Source organism: Fusarium redolens (genome assembly GCF_020744475.1).
Source record: "Fusarium redolens strain MPI-CAGE-AT-0023 chromosome Unknown BKA55scaffold_9, whole genome shotgun sequence".
NCBI lineage: Eukaryota > Fungi > Ascomycota > Sordariomycetes > Hypocreales > Nectriaceae > Fusarium > Fusarium redolens.
Window position 1 is genome coordinate 113,171 of NW_025763672.1, and position 13,569 is coordinate 126,739.

The 13,569-nt window shown below is 47.2% G+C and overlaps 7 protein-coding genes across 7 annotated transcripts; 4 read left to right on the plus strand and 3 right to left on the minus strand.

The window, feature by feature from the left end:
• Positions 1–156: 156 nt before the first annotated feature.
• Positions 157–2,621, plus strand: BKA55DRAFT_690646 (fungal-specific transcription factor domain-containing protein; the record flags this gene model as incomplete). The annotated part of the gene is made up of 4 exons (XM_046199535.1): positions 157–344; positions 407–1,685; positions 1,737–2,206; positions 2,255–2,621. The coding sequence occupies 4 exons, from the start codon at positions 157–159 to the stop codon at positions 2,619–2,621; spliced, it is 2,304 nt and encodes a 767-aa protein (XP_046048323.1).
• A 796-nt stretch (positions 2,622–3,417) lies between these two features.
• Positions 3,418–4,066, plus strand: BKA55DRAFT_539962 (uncharacterized protein; the record flags this gene model as incomplete). The annotated part of the gene is made up of 3 exons (XM_046190204.1): positions 3,418–3,715; positions 3,767–3,884; positions 3,934–4,066. 3 exons carry the CDS (start codon positions 3,418–3,420, stop codon positions 4,064–4,066), a joined length of 549 nt encoding a protein of 182 aa, XP_046048324.1.
• A 357-nt stretch (positions 4,067–4,423) lies between these two features.
• Positions 4,424–6,650, minus strand: BKA55DRAFT_569375 (uncharacterized protein). The gene is made up of 7 exons (XM_046192920.1): positions 6,483–6,650; positions 6,196–6,431; positions 5,772–6,143; positions 5,467–5,724; positions 5,252–5,414; positions 4,865–5,199; positions 4,424–4,815 (listed from the first exon to the last, which is right to left on the minus strand). Exons 1-7 carry the CDS (start codon positions 6,523–6,525, stop codon positions 4,483–4,485), a joined length of 1,740 nt encoding a protein of 579 aa, XP_046048325.1. The 5' UTR covers positions 6,526–6,650; the 3' UTR covers positions 4,424–4,482.
• Positions 6,651–6,783: 133 nt separating this feature from the next.
• BKA55DRAFT_569376 (chaperonin 10-like protein) lies at positions 6,784–8,264 on the plus strand (the record flags this gene model as incomplete). Its single annotated transcript, XM_046192921.1, has 5 exons — positions 6,784–7,059; positions 7,108–7,177; positions 7,228–7,364; positions 7,417–7,945; positions 8,000–8,264. The coding sequence occupies exons 1-5, from the start codon at positions 6,985–6,987 to the stop codon at positions 8,260–8,262; spliced, it is 1,074 nt and encodes a 357-aa protein (XP_046048326.1). The 5' UTR covers positions 6,784–6,984.
• Positions 8,265–8,449: 185 nt separating this feature from the next.
• On the minus strand, positions 8,450–9,497 carry BKA55DRAFT_644786 (uncharacterized protein). The gene is made up of 2 exons (XM_046197189.1): positions 8,799–9,497; positions 8,450–8,749 (listed from the first exon to the last, which is right to left on the minus strand). Exons 1-2 carry the CDS (start codon positions 9,414–9,416, stop codon positions 8,516–8,518), a joined length of 852 nt encoding a protein of 283 aa, XP_046048327.1. The 5' UTR covers positions 9,417–9,497; the 3' UTR covers positions 8,450–8,515.
• Positions 9,498–9,749: 252 nt separating this feature from the next.
• On the plus strand, positions 9,750–10,873 carry BKA55DRAFT_690651 (Alpha/Beta hydrolase protein; the record flags this gene model as incomplete). The annotated part of the gene is made up of 2 exons (XM_046199536.1): positions 9,750–10,651; positions 10,711–10,873. The coding sequence occupies 2 exons, from the start codon at positions 9,750–9,752 to the stop codon at positions 10,871–10,873; spliced, it is 1,065 nt and encodes a 354-aa protein (XP_046048328.1).
• Positions 10,874–11,192: 319 nt separating this feature from the next.
• BKA55DRAFT_594476 (uncharacterized protein) lies at positions 11,193–12,898 on the minus strand (the record flags this gene model as incomplete). Its single annotated transcript, XM_046195668.1, has 2 exons — positions 11,193–11,493; positions 11,547–12,898. The coding sequence occupies 2 exons, from the start codon at positions 12,896–12,898 to the stop codon at positions 11,193–11,195; spliced, it is 1,653 nt and encodes a 550-aa protein (XP_046048329.1).
• Positions 12,899–13,569: the final 671 nt, after the last annotated feature.

The window sequence follows — 13,569 nt, forward strand, 5'->3', positions numbered from 1 at the left end:
CCGAAAGCGTACTAATTGCGGGGCTAAATTGCGGGGATGGACAAGGGTTCCTAACAATGGGTTTACTAGCCACCGTACGTCGCAAATTCTAACCATCATCCCATCTTCTAAAGCATTCAGACTTTAGCCCTTCGATCCTCAACGGCTGGACGAATCATGGATCCAAACTCAGTCAAGCCCTCTCCTGCTCAACAAACACCTAATGTAGAAGAGCCCACTACATGTCGAGAATGTCGACGCCGCAAAGTGAAATGCGATGGTGTTATGCCCGTCTGCTCAATCTGCCGAAAGTACAGAAGACATTGCCTCTACGACAAGCACAGTAGAACCCGCTTAACCCGAAGGTACATACATGGGGCCACATCTAGGAGTGACTGGGGAACCTGTCGGACTAACAGTGATGTAGACAACTCACCCTCCTGGAGGAGCGTCTTGAGAAGGCTGAAACAGTCTTGAGGCGACATTACACTGATGGCCAGATTGCTGAAATGCTAGAAGGTCCAAAAGAAGGACTAGTAACTCAGAATCAACAAGTACCAGCAGCGACACCATCAACTGCACCTGAATCGGCACCAACCCCAGCACTAACCTTAGGAGCAACACCGGGGTTAGTCAGCTTGCCAAATACAACCCCGACCCCAGGCAATGTGGACAACCTTCTACAGCTGCCAAACCAGACACCTGACTCTAGTCTTTATATGACAGGCACAGGAAACGCAGGAACATTCACCACAGATCCCTTGCTTCTCGCACCCATTGGCGAGTTAGATGCTGCCCCTGGACTATGGACTGCGTCACAAGACACAGCATTCGAGGCAACTCCATCTCCAGCTGACAACTTTGAGTGGAACGAACAGGAGACTTCATGGGGAACATATGATCCCGCCAGCTGGTCTATAACAAGCCATGTTGACGGGAACCCTCAAGCTATCATGGACGGCATGGCCTCTCTGACCATTGGTGATCAAAAGAGAGGTTATTATGGAGCTGCTTCTGGATCCGCTCTCTTGCGTCAGATCCTATCTGCCCGTCCAGATGGAGAAGAAGTTGACGCCGAAGTGGCACTACATGAGATTGAGTCTCTGTTTCAACAACATTCAGATCACTCACAATGGTTTCGTTCTCAAGCCATGCTGACCCGAGTCGCTGTCGAAAACCTCATCGATGCCTTCTTTGTTTTCTATCATCCCACGTTTCCTATCGTGCATGAGCCCACTTTTCGAGCGCAGTATGCGGGCACGTTGCCTTGTGCCAACAAAGGTCACTGGAACACGCTGGCAAACATTCTTGCAGCTTTAGGATCATTTGCGAGCAGTAATGTCGCCGATGCTACTGACCTACCGATCTTCCAAGCCGCACAAAAGAGCCTGTTTTCCAACTACCTCGAGGTTGGAAATCTGACTCTTGTGCAAGCTTTCAGCTTGTCATCGAACTACATGCAGAAACGAAATAAGCCCAACACCGGTTTCAACTATGGTGGCCTGGCTATTCGACTAGCTATCGGTCTTGGACTTCACAAGGACTTGGAAGGAAACAATCTTTCTCCTTTACAGACAGAGACTCGACGTAGAATATGGTGGTGTCTATGTGTGCTTGATGTTGGTGCCACCATCACCTACGGCAGACCCTTGAACTGGCCCCAGGCTGGTGTCGAGACTGCTTTCCCTCTGAATATCCACGAAAAGGTCAGTAGATTAGAACGAACCTGTGGATTCTCTTATTGATTATTACTCTAGGATCTAACCCAGGACTCTACTCACTGCCCACCCGAAGTCGAGGGTATCACGATGTACACATATATCCGGGTTCAGTCAGCCTATCATCTTAGCACAATGACCGTTTACAACCGCCTTATCACCAGCCCCTTCCCGTCCGCCACGGAGCTGATAACTCTGGATGATGTCTGCATCGGCTCTTGGTTGGCCCAAGTACCATATTATTATCTTGCCGTTCCCCCCCCAGACTCTGAGTTTGCCTTGGGCATGGGTATTTCCGAGTGGCGTTACAGAAACCTCAGGATCGTCATGTATCGCCCGTTCTTGGTCCGCTGGGCACGATCATCCGCACAGAACGCCCAGCAAAACTTGACAAGTAGTGAGAACCTGGCTGTTTTCAGATGCCTCGATGCGGCGAAAGAATCAATCACACATATCCAAGGTTACTGGACATCTCGATCGCATTCAAGGCTCGCAGCCTTTTATATCCTGTAAGCTATTCCCGAGCCCCCAGCAAGATCATCCACTAACGACGACAGGTATTTCTTATTCCATGCTACACTAATTCCCGTTCACTGCTTGAGGCAGAACCCTCATCACGCGCTAGCACCCGACTGGCGCTCGCAGATCCAGGCCTCTCTATCAATCATGGGTGCCATGGCAGAACTCAACCCCAACAGCTCAAAGTGCCGCGATATCACTCTCAAGCTGTGCTGGCCACACTTGGATGAAGAGGGAGCCCGCACATACTGCGACAACGCCCCGTTCGTGCCAAGTGTAGGAGAAAGCGAGGCAGCTTCGATAATCAACGGTTATAATACATGGTGCGAGTCAATGACCAACGCCGGGATATCGGTACCATATGACTGGGCGGATGACAACGACTCGGCTCTCGGGTTCTTTTGATAGTAAATACTATTTGGGAAGCTGTTTCCTCAACGATCGGCCAAGATCCTAGCTGGATGCTGCATAAAAACGTCTCTCTTGTCTATCAATGCAACCAAGCAAAAGCCTAATAGATCTTGTACCAGGCACAAGACCAATGCAATGCTGCTTTTTGAGAACGAGGTGCAAGCTATGATGACATTAAACTGATGTTGTAACTGCCGGAAGACTATTTAATTGCATAAGGTCATTAAACTTTCTTGACCGCACCAACGTTGCACTCTCATGCGACCTGTCCAACGGTCCAGCGATGATCCTTATGAATGAATAAACCTTCAATTGGTCGCAAATTATTCAAACGTTTTGTTTCGAAAGTCGTCAAAGCATTGTGTTCTCGCAGTGAGCCTTAAGAATCTCAAACGAGTCTGTGCTGCCGCGTCCACGTGCCTCACCTTGGTTTATCAGTCTAAAAAGCATCAACATCAAAGCGGCAGGACATCAAAGGATCGCCATTTCATGCCTGTAGTGCCTGAGCGGCCAATGTTCTCCCCGAACCATCCGAAAGATGCGCACGAGGCTGTAAAGTCAATTCTAAATGGGTAAATACTCCGTACTCTGTAGAGTTATGAGTATGAGAGAATTTGAGGATGCTACCTTACCATCGACTATGGAACGATACTTTCCGAGTCGGCATGACATATCTGCCGTAATTTCAAGAACCTGTTGACTATAAATAAGCGTAATGAATCCCCAAGAAGTTGACCTGGATCATTCCATCTCAGTACAACCTCAAGAAACACAAACGCAATATTCCAACATGAAGTGCTCTGCCTCAGCTGCATTTGCCCTCTTGGCCGCAGCCGCGACTAGTGTTCAAGCAGCCAATATCGAACTTGTTGGCTCCGTTATGAACAGTGCTGCAAAGGAAGCCTTTGAGAAGAGTAAAACCCTCGTCTATGAGGGCGGCAAGACAAAGCGCGATATACCCAAGGTTTATGAGCCTGACCCCAACCGCGACTACAACCTAGAAGATGGTTACATCTTTGTCGTGCAGTGCACCACTGTTGGATTCAGACCCGAATGCATCTCCTTCGGTTCCGAGCCCGGAAAATGCGGTATGTTTTAGTTACCTCTCTACAATGTGTACTTGTACTGATTATGGGAAGTCTCCTACTTCGACTTCGACCCTAAGAAGGGCGATGACCAGACTGCAATCTCGGATGCATTTAACCACAACGTCACTTCCATTTCTACCAACACTGGCGGTGTTTGTCAGTTCTACCAGTAAGTTATCACTTTTCACGTAGGTGCAGTGATCTAACCGAATGAAAAGCTACACGGGCTGCGATGATAAGCTTGACGACAGAGGTCTCACTACTTCATACAACTACAATCTTGGCGTAGCCTTGCCAGAGGACCCTCGAACCGTCGAGTACTTCAGGAACATCACCAGCTGGAGATGTTGAATACCTCAACTTCCCTCTTCTGCAAGACATGAACTCACATGACTTCCCTGCACTCAAATGCTAATGGCTCGTATGATGATATTGGAAACGCGAAATATGACAACGATCAATGTAATTCGATGAGCTATCAAGATAATCTTCGTTCTGCATGGCTGGGTATTCAAGCGAGCATTCTCGCCGGAAATTGTCTATGCAAACCTGCCAATCTTTCAATTTTTGATAAGCTTTATAAAGTCACAATATGAATCAGTTATGGAATTTCATTGTTCAGATGGTAGTAAATTCTTGCGACCAGAAGATATTCACAGTACGGATATCGGGATGCATAATTCTTTGTGAGATATACATCGGGTAATTGCTCGGATAAATAATGTAAATATTAGAATAGACGAATAAGCGTTCAGGTATTCTAGAATCTATAGCTTTGCTCCCTCAGTTCGTCTCTTCTCCCGCTCCTTATCCCTGAGCAGTCGACGGAGGATCTTTCCACTCGGGCTCTTGGGTATAACCTCTAGAAACTCTACACCTCCTCTAAGTTGTTTATAAGAAGCCTTGTTGTCCGCAACATGTTTCATAATATCACTCGCCACCTGGCCTTCATCCAAAGACTCAGCCAAGGAACTCTTCACTACAAAAGCCTTCGGTACCTCTCCTGACCTCTCATCGGGTACTTGGATCACAGCACAGTCGAAGACATGGGGGCTTGTCAAAATATGAGCCTCGAGTTCCGCCGGTGCAACCTGATGGCCCTGCTAATGGTCAGTATTGGCTTCGCCAGACATGGTGTAGTTCACATACCTTGACCTTGATGAGTTCCTTGATCCTATCAACAATTACAATATGCTCGTGACCCGAAGGAGCCAAAGTCACGATTGCTTCGTCTCCAGTGCGGATATATCTTCCATCTTGGTGGTGTACAAAGGTTTCAGACGTAGCCTTCTCGTTGTTCAGATAGCCCAACACAACTGATGGGGCCTGAACGAGGAGCTCGCCTGGCTTGTCATACTCAGTGACTTCGTTGCCCTCAAGGTCAATGATCTTGGCCCTAGCACCCGGCAACAAGGATCCAGAGCCCTTTGTAAAGACATCATCTTCGCTTGAAGATGTGACGACAGTTGCAGTTTCAGTCATTCCTTCGTATAGTCAGTCATGAGTTCCTGGTAGAAATATCATGGAGGTACTAACCATAGGCTTGAGCGATTGTCCAATCCGGGTAGAGATTCTTCATATCCTGGATGGTCTCTTCACCCAGAGGTGCAGCGCCGCAGTAGACAAATCGAACACTGCTCAGGTCATACTTGGCGCAAATATCCTTGAAACGCAGGACTTGAATGATGATTGGTGGCACCTTGACAAAAGCTGTTAGTAAGGATAGTCACAAGAAGAGTAGTTACACTAACCACTAATAGCTGCCGAATCTTGAACTCTTGGATAGACTTGAGGAAATCACTGAACTCAAATTTCGGGAGAACAATAACCTGATCACCTCGCCAAGTGCAAGTGTGAGCAGCAATAACAAGACCGTAAATATGAGAGAAGGGCAAGAATCCTGTCACTGTTTGGGTTTCGACGCCCTTCTTCCTTCTGGCAACAGAGTCATAAGTGACATGCTGCAACACATTCGAGATGACGTTCCTGTGAGATATCATGACAGCTTTCTGGATGATATCAGCATGTATCACAGATAGGGACAGAAAGATCTTACCGGCAAGCCTGATGTTCCACTTGAGAAGCATAAAAAGGCTGTCTGACGTGCACCTTGACCTTGAACCCACTGGAGCTTCTCAAGTTCTGCAAGTTTCGAACCCTCGTTGATAAGATCCTCAACAGAAGCATGTTTGAAGCTCGAAGGGGGTTCAGCTCGTGGTATGTCGAAGAGGTATACGTTTTCATCTGGTATACCGACGTTCTTGGCTGCCTCAAGTGCTACCTCGAGTAGAGGCGTACAAGTGACTAGAGCCTTGGCTCCTGATGCCTTAAGTTGATGAGTCAGTTCATCAGAGGAATAAGCAGCGTTGGCTGGCGTAGCTATTCCATTGAGTCGGTGAACACCATAGATGGCGGTCACGAAGTCAATCTAGAGTTATGTATCAGACAGCTGTTCTAACAAGGACCAGTCATATACGTACTGTGTTCAGAGAGAAGATAGCCAAAACCTTATCCCATGGCGTTGACTCATTTGGCTGCCATTGAAGACGCTTTGCCAAAGCTCTTGCAAAGGACTCCGATCGCTCAAACAGTTCAGGTGCTGAGTATGAACGTCCAGTGATACCGCAAGTAAAAGGATGTCTGCTCTTAGCAATGGGTTGGCGACCATACGCCTCGTTCTTCATAAACTCAGCAATTGGTATCGAATCCGGAGGATCTTCAATGTGTCAGCAATGGGAAGTTTCATCGTTATTGGCACACGACTCACCAATTGGGAGCTGAGGCACCCAGCTCGGAGAAGTGAACACCATGTTGGTATGAGGTCCTTTCTTTCCGCACCTTGAAGCTCGCGGCGCACTATGATAGGTTACAGCAGAATCGAGACGTTCAGAGTGAATTGCTTATTGAAGGACATCAGCGACCCAGCGTCCCAATGTCACGAAAATGATGGTGATGGAGTTCTTGGCGGAGCCACCTAACTCTTATAGGAAAACCGAGAGCATTGCCATCTCAGATAGGGGCCAATCCCCCGCATCCCCACGTTATTGGAAGTGGATTTCTCAGCCAACCATAGGTCCTCATTGCCTCGCAGAACCTCGGTAGAAAATCCTACCGAAATCCGTCCGTGTCTGTGAAAGGAAACCGAGCCGACTACAGCTCTCAGAAAGCCGAAAAATAGGACGTGATTTAGGCTGGACTACTGCTATCTATAGTCCAGTGAGAAAAGTCAACTTCGATTACCACATTGAAATTATCAACCAAGTTTCACCATGACTGTTACGAATTCCGAAAGAGTACCAGCAACCATGTTTGCCTGGAGGAAACATCGAGGAAGTCCTAAGCCGGTAATACAAATCTCCGATATTCTAAATCAACTTACTAACATATTCGAGGTTTTCGAAGAAGTTCCCGTTCCCAAAGTATCACCAAATGGCATTCTTTGTAAGATGCTGGCATCTGGCGGTACGAAAGCTCATCCCTGGTTACTGACTAAAATCTGACCAATATCTTAGTCTGCAGAAGCGATCATTCGCTTCTCACAATAGAAAAGCAAGCATCTTGGTTTCAGGAAAAGTATATCCTGGGCCACGAAGGTTGCGGACAGATTATTGAGATCGGCAGCAATGTTCAAGATAATGAACTGAAAGTGGTAAGGAATATTCTCCAGCTACCAGGTTGACTTGGTACTTAATAGTTTACAGGGAGATATCGTGGCTCTTCACGCGGTTCCCGGCTGTGGACAAGACGATTGCCCTGAATGCTCTCGCGATCTGGCTCAACTGTGTGAAAGGGGCCATCATTCAGGCATAGGTCAAGATGGCTTCTATGCACCATATACCGCAGTTGATATTCGAGCTGCGGTCAAGGTCCCCGAAGGTGTAACGCCAGCGGAAGCAGCAGTGGCAACTGACGCCGTCAATACGGCTTTTCACGCCATCACTAGGAGAGGAGAGGTCAAGAAACATGAGACAGTATTTCTGTTCGGTCTTGGTGGTCTGGGTTTCAATGCTCTTCAGATTGTTCGTTACATCGGAGCAAGGGTGATAGTTTCCGACATTCGACAAGAACTACTTGATGAAGCAAAAGCTCTAGGGATTCCCGAAAACGATATTGTTCCAGTAGGAAAACCTCCACAAGACTTTATAAAAGAGAATGGCCTGGAAGGAAAGATAGACACAGTTCTGGATTTTGTCGGAACCCATCAGACATTTGAAGACGCTCAACATATCGGTAAGCGAATATCTTTATTTGAATTCCGCGCAGCCCAGATTAACATGTGTTTAGTGCGTCGTGGCGGCAAACTTCTTTGCATCGGCAGTCTTGACACAGAAAATACCATTCATATGAAGATTGGTACTAGAAAGAGACTTTCCTTCATCTTCTCTTACGGTGGTCAAGTCAGAGATCTGGAGAAGGTTCTTGAGCTTATTGCTTCTGGGCATATCAGTCCACGAGTTGAAACCAGAAAGCTTCCAGATTTTGAGGAAGTTCTTGGGGCGTTGGGTGAAGGAAAGATTAAGGCGAGAGTAGCTTTACTACATGATTAGCCTTGTTTATAAATTCAATTGATTTTGCAATGATCACCAAAGCTTCCTTGATACCAACCTAGTATCTGTGAGCTGGGTAGTCGCTACACAACAGATAGTCAAAAATCAAGCAACGCTTAGAGTCAAGTCATCTTGGATCAGGTAAGGCAGTGTGTTGGGGAAGTTAGGCTTTCATCGAAGATTATATCTCATCGATGCTATAGAGTTAGTTTACTGACCAGACCGATCACATCGAATTGTTTTTCTGTCTACTTCAACCATTAACGCTCGCACCAGCAGGCAGGCTAGTTCCAACAGCAGCGGTCGTTCCAGCATCAACCGGCAAAATAGCACCCGTGATCCACCTTGCATGGTTACTCGCCAGAAACACAACTGCACAAGCAGCATCCCAAGCTGTACCCTCAGTTCCGAGTAGACTCCTTGCCTTCCTTGCTTCTCTAGCCTCATCTGACATACCTTTGGCGTACATCATCGGTGTATAAAGCATCTGGGAATCATTAGCTCTGTCGTCATGTTCTTCGGGTCTCATAACTTACTCCAGGACAAACGCAGTTTACTCTGATACCATCTTTGGCATGATGAGCGGCCATGGCTCTGGTCATATTGACCACTGCTCCTTTTGCGGTTGGATAGAGCAAATGAGGTGTACCGCCCTTCAAGCCAGCTACACTCCCCATGTTGACAATAGAACCCTTGATCTCTCCATCATTCTTGGTCATTGCGGGTATGGCATACTTTGCCATCAAAACCATGCTTGACACATTGACCTCAAGACCCATTGTCCACTTGGCCATATCCACGTCAATAGCAGTCCCCGACGCGCCTGCTATGCCGACATTGTTGACCAGAATATCCAGGCGCCCAAACTCCTTCAATGCAAGAGCAACGGCTTTTTCACAATCGATTGCGTCTGTGACATTTCCTTGTGCCGGTATTACCTTCTTGGAGGCTGAGCTTTGGTTGGCCATATCAGCCGTCTTTGTTGCCCATCCAAGATTCATGTCAAGGCATATCACATTACAACCTTCATTGGCCAACATGATCGATATCGCTCTGCCATTGCCAATTCCATCTCCAAAGCAGCCGGCGCCTGTGACAATGGCGACTTTGTCTTTTAGTGAACGGGAAGGAGGTTGGGTGGGTATCTCGGCCATGGTGATGTTTATTTCTGAGCAATCAATACACAACTACGAAGTGATTTAAACAATGAATCATCCTAGTGAGGCAAATTTAATCATGAGGTTGACATGGAGTGCTCCTTCCTTTCGGAATGCTGGGCGGCTTTCCCAATCGGGCATTGCCAGACCTTAATTCAACTTCATTTTGTGGGGTAGGACCGAGGTACGGCGGCAAGGACGCATGGTGGCCGCCAATTGCGTACCCTGAAGCAGTGATACCCCTCATTTATGCATTTCGATCAAGCCAGTGAGTTATTGAGACTGGACAGGAACGTAACTTATCTCTTGCAACACCATCAAATCTTCATCATGTGCGACTTCTCGGAATATGGCCCCAAATCTGCTGAATGGCTTGCCGTGGAAGCAAGTCTCCCGCCTCCTCCCACATTCGCAGACATCTATGAAAGACAGGCCGTAGTCAATAAAGGTCGCGAGGAGATATCTGCGAATGGTATGAAGGAGTTAGGTCACCTGGTCCGTATGAAAGATTACAAGATTCCTACGAGAGACGATTCTTTTGTAGAAGCACGAAGCTATAGGCCTGTTGATGCCGCTGACGATGCTCGTCTACCTATTTACATCCATCTTCACGGTGGAGGATATTTATTCGGGACACTCTCATCCGAAGATGCCATCTCCTCGCGAATTGCAATTGGTGCGAAAGTAACCGTTGTCAATCTCAACTACCGCCACACGCCGGATCATATATATCCTACAGCTTGGAATGATGTCGAAGACGCTTTCTACTGGATACATGATCACATCGATGAGCTTCAAGGCAAGCCTGATCAAGTCGTGATTGGAGGGGTCAGCGCTGGTGCTCAGTTAGCAGCCGCTCTGACTTTGAGACAGAACATCTCTGCACCAGATATCCGACAGTATCCCAAGATTGCTGGACAGATCCTGATGATCCCAGCTCTGGTCCACCTTGATCATTATCAGTCACAGCTTGACCAACTCACGAGTCCCTTGGCGTCTTCATATGTCCAGAATGAAGATGCACCGATTCTTCCCAAGAAAGTCATCGACTTCTTTACTGGACTGTTGAAGTTTCCGGTTCCTTTTCCAGATGCTGATGATTTCCGAGCAAACACTGGAAACGCATCGGCTTCTCAGGTGAAAGGCCTCCCTCCCACTGTCTTTGGAATTGCCGGTGCCGATCCCCTGCGGGATGAAGGCCTTTTGTATGGCAAAAAGCTTGCCGAGGCAGGGTAAGTCAGCAGTCACTGGTTTTGATATCATTTAAACAACTGACATGAAATGAAAACAGCGTCCCCACTGATATTCATGTCTTCAAAGGGTTGCCTCATGGCTTCCGTAGGTATGGGGATCAGTTGACTGAGTCCAAGCGATGGGATAGAGTGATGGAGGAGGGAATTATTTGGGCAATCTCGAACCCTCGGCCTAGAAAGTTTGAAGTCAAGACTGCTTAGACAAAGAAGTTCATTGACCGTATCCTCGTGGCCTTAGAAGACTTGGGACTCTACTATAGAATAGAGTCGAATGTTCCGTTGAATCCATAAGGAGTTATCCTGAATTATTCTAATTTGAAGCATCTAAACTATCCTAAGTTGTCATAAGTTATACTTGATTGTCATAAAACTATCCTAAACTCATCTAAGTACACGACCCCTGCTCATAATAGAGCTTGCGGTAAGTTGCCTGACCAATAAGACACCAGTAGCACTCCTCAATATCCCAGCATCGCAGGACCATATCAAATAAGGGTTATATTCAGATCGACTCTATTCCTCAAGCATATCTTAAGACAAAGTCCGAGTAATCCCTCCCCTTCACCTCATCACATCTCTTTCGATACCCTGGTGCAGGACCATTGTATCTCGTCATGGACCTCTTTTGCTTATGAGCCAAGTTCTTGTTGACACCGGTCATCCATGAGTCAACTTCGTTGGCCAGTAGTCCTTTACCACAATCATGCACATGCTGAGTCCATTCCTCCACTCCCTTGTCAGTTGCTTCGGCACTGATGATCTTGTTATCGCGAGCATATCTTATGAACTCAGCCACCCAGTTCGCGGCATATTCGATAGACCTGTGAGACACCTTGTTAGTAACAATAATAGTGGTAAATGCTTGGTTTCATACCTTGGAATGTTTCCAAACATCTGATGGGGACCCATAATCATAAACATGTTAGGAAAGTCCTGGACAGTAAGTCCTAAGAATGTCCTGATGCCCTCAGCCCAGACATCCCTCAAATTCGTTCCGTTCCGGCCTTGAATATTAACCGCGTTGAAGGAACCAGTAACAGCGTCGAACCCAGTGGCGTAAATCAGAACATCAAGCTCATAAAACGTATCTCCCGTCTGAACACCAGTCTCTGTGATCTGAGAAATTGGATCTTCTCTAATATCAACCAGCTTCACATTCGACTGATTGAAAACCTCAAAGTAACCACTCTCCAGCGGAACTCTCCTTGTGCCGAAGCCGTGGTTCTTGGGGATCAACTTCTCAGCAACTCCTGGATCATTGATTCTTGTGCGAATCTTATCAGCATGGAACTTGCTGTAAAGCTCGTTCGCCTTGTGGTCTGTAAAAACATCTGCCGAGACACTGAGGACTTTGGCGAATCCGGGTTCAGAATATAGCTTCTCCCATTGCTCTTGACGCTCCTCTTCTGTCATCGAAAAGACGCTCCTGCTGTCTCCAACGTGAATGAAGCATGCATATGACTCGGCGCATTTTCGGAAGATTTCGGGGTATCTTGTACGAATCTCGTCCATCTCCTCTGGGGTGATCTTCTTGTTTCGTAGTGGAGCTGTCCAGTTTGGCGTCCTTTGGAATACCGTCAAGTGGCCGACCTTATCCGAGATAGCTTGGATGGTCTGAATAGCTGTTGCACCGGTTCCGATGATGCCCACTCGCTTGCCATTCAGAGCAGAAGCATCGCTTGGCCATCTAGCTGTATGCCAGGCTTGCCCCTTGAAGTTTTGCACGCCTGGGATGTTGGGTAAAGTCGGTTGGTTGAGAATGCCCATCGCAGTGATGAGATAACGACATGTGTACTGTGAGCCATCTTCATCCTCAAGAAGCCATGACGATGTATCTTCTTGAAACTTTGCTGACTTGACGCGTGTGTTGAACTGCATGTCCCGCTTCAAGTCGAACTTGTCTGTGAGATATTGGATATACCGAAGGGTTTCTGGTTGAGGGGCAAAGTGCTCTGTCCAGTTCCACTCATCGAGGACTTCTTGTGAGAATGAGAAGATGTATGAATAGCTCTCCGAGTCAAATCGAGCACCGGGATATCTGTTCCAAAACCATGTGCCTCCTTCACCGGAACCTGCTTCGATAACTCGTGTCTTCAAGCCAAGTTCCCGCATGCGGTACAAGCTAAGAATGCCACTGAGTCCGGCACCAATTATCAAGACATCATAGTCTAAGTTGCTGTCTGATGATCCGAACGCATCACCGCGAATTGGTTGTGCTGAAGGCATTGTGAGATTGTGTAACGATGATAATATGGTTGTTGCCAGATAGAGAAGTGGCGCTGTACTGAAGGTATGACAAAGTTTTAAAGATCAATGAGGGTTGCAGCACATTTGGTATCATAAGGTTACGTCCGGCGCGTCGATTTATGCCCGCGGGTTTACTCTCCTCCATACGCATTCCAGGGAGTCCTTGTCGACCCCGCACATCCGGGGGTTGAAGGCTGGGGTATCGTGTAACCGAGAGTTAAACTTGAAGCTATACACGCTTATCCTAATGAGGATAACCAGCCATTGCCGAGCCATTTGACATCTCATAAACGCTAACCAAAGGGCGTCCGATACTCGGACACGGGGTTGATAAGAAACCGAAGTTGTTGAATTCGTGGCTTGCCAAGCCAGTAGAGCCATAGACCAAAGGTCGTTGTGACACATGTCAGAATTAGCAGATTTCAAGTCGGTAATCCACTTACAAGTTGCCCGAGTTTAGGTGAATGGCTACTGTACGGTAACTTCTCGAATCAACATAGTTCAAAATACAATTTAATTCAACTATTCACTAAGTTGAGCCGTTATGGTCTAGCCTTTCATCCAAGTCCTTTCGCCTTTCCAACAACCCCTCAGATTCCCAGAATTTCTCCAGATCGCGTAAGAAAGCCCACTTCAACCCTTTCCCAAAC

Coding starts and splice junctions, on each gene's coding strand:
- BKA55DRAFT_569375 (XM_046192920.1), bottom strand. CDS start 6,525: ATGGTGTTCACTTCTCCGAGCTGGGTGCCTCAGCTCCCAATTG. Junction 6,144..6,195: donor CTATCTTCTCTCTGAACACA/GTACGTATATGA, acceptor ACATAACTCTAG/ATTGACTTCGTGACCGCCAT. Junction 4,816..4,864: donor AGGAACTCATCAAGGTCAAG/GTATGTGAACTA, acceptor GACCATTAGCAG/GGCCATCAGGTTGCACCGGC.
- BKA55DRAFT_644786 (XM_046197189.1), bottom strand. CDS start 9,416: ATGGCCGAGATACCCACCCAACCTCCTTCCCGTTCACTAAAAGACAAA. Junction 8,750..8,798: donor TAAACTGCGTTTGTCCTGGA/GTAAGTTATGAG, acceptor AATGATTCCCAG/ATGCTTTATACACCGATGAT.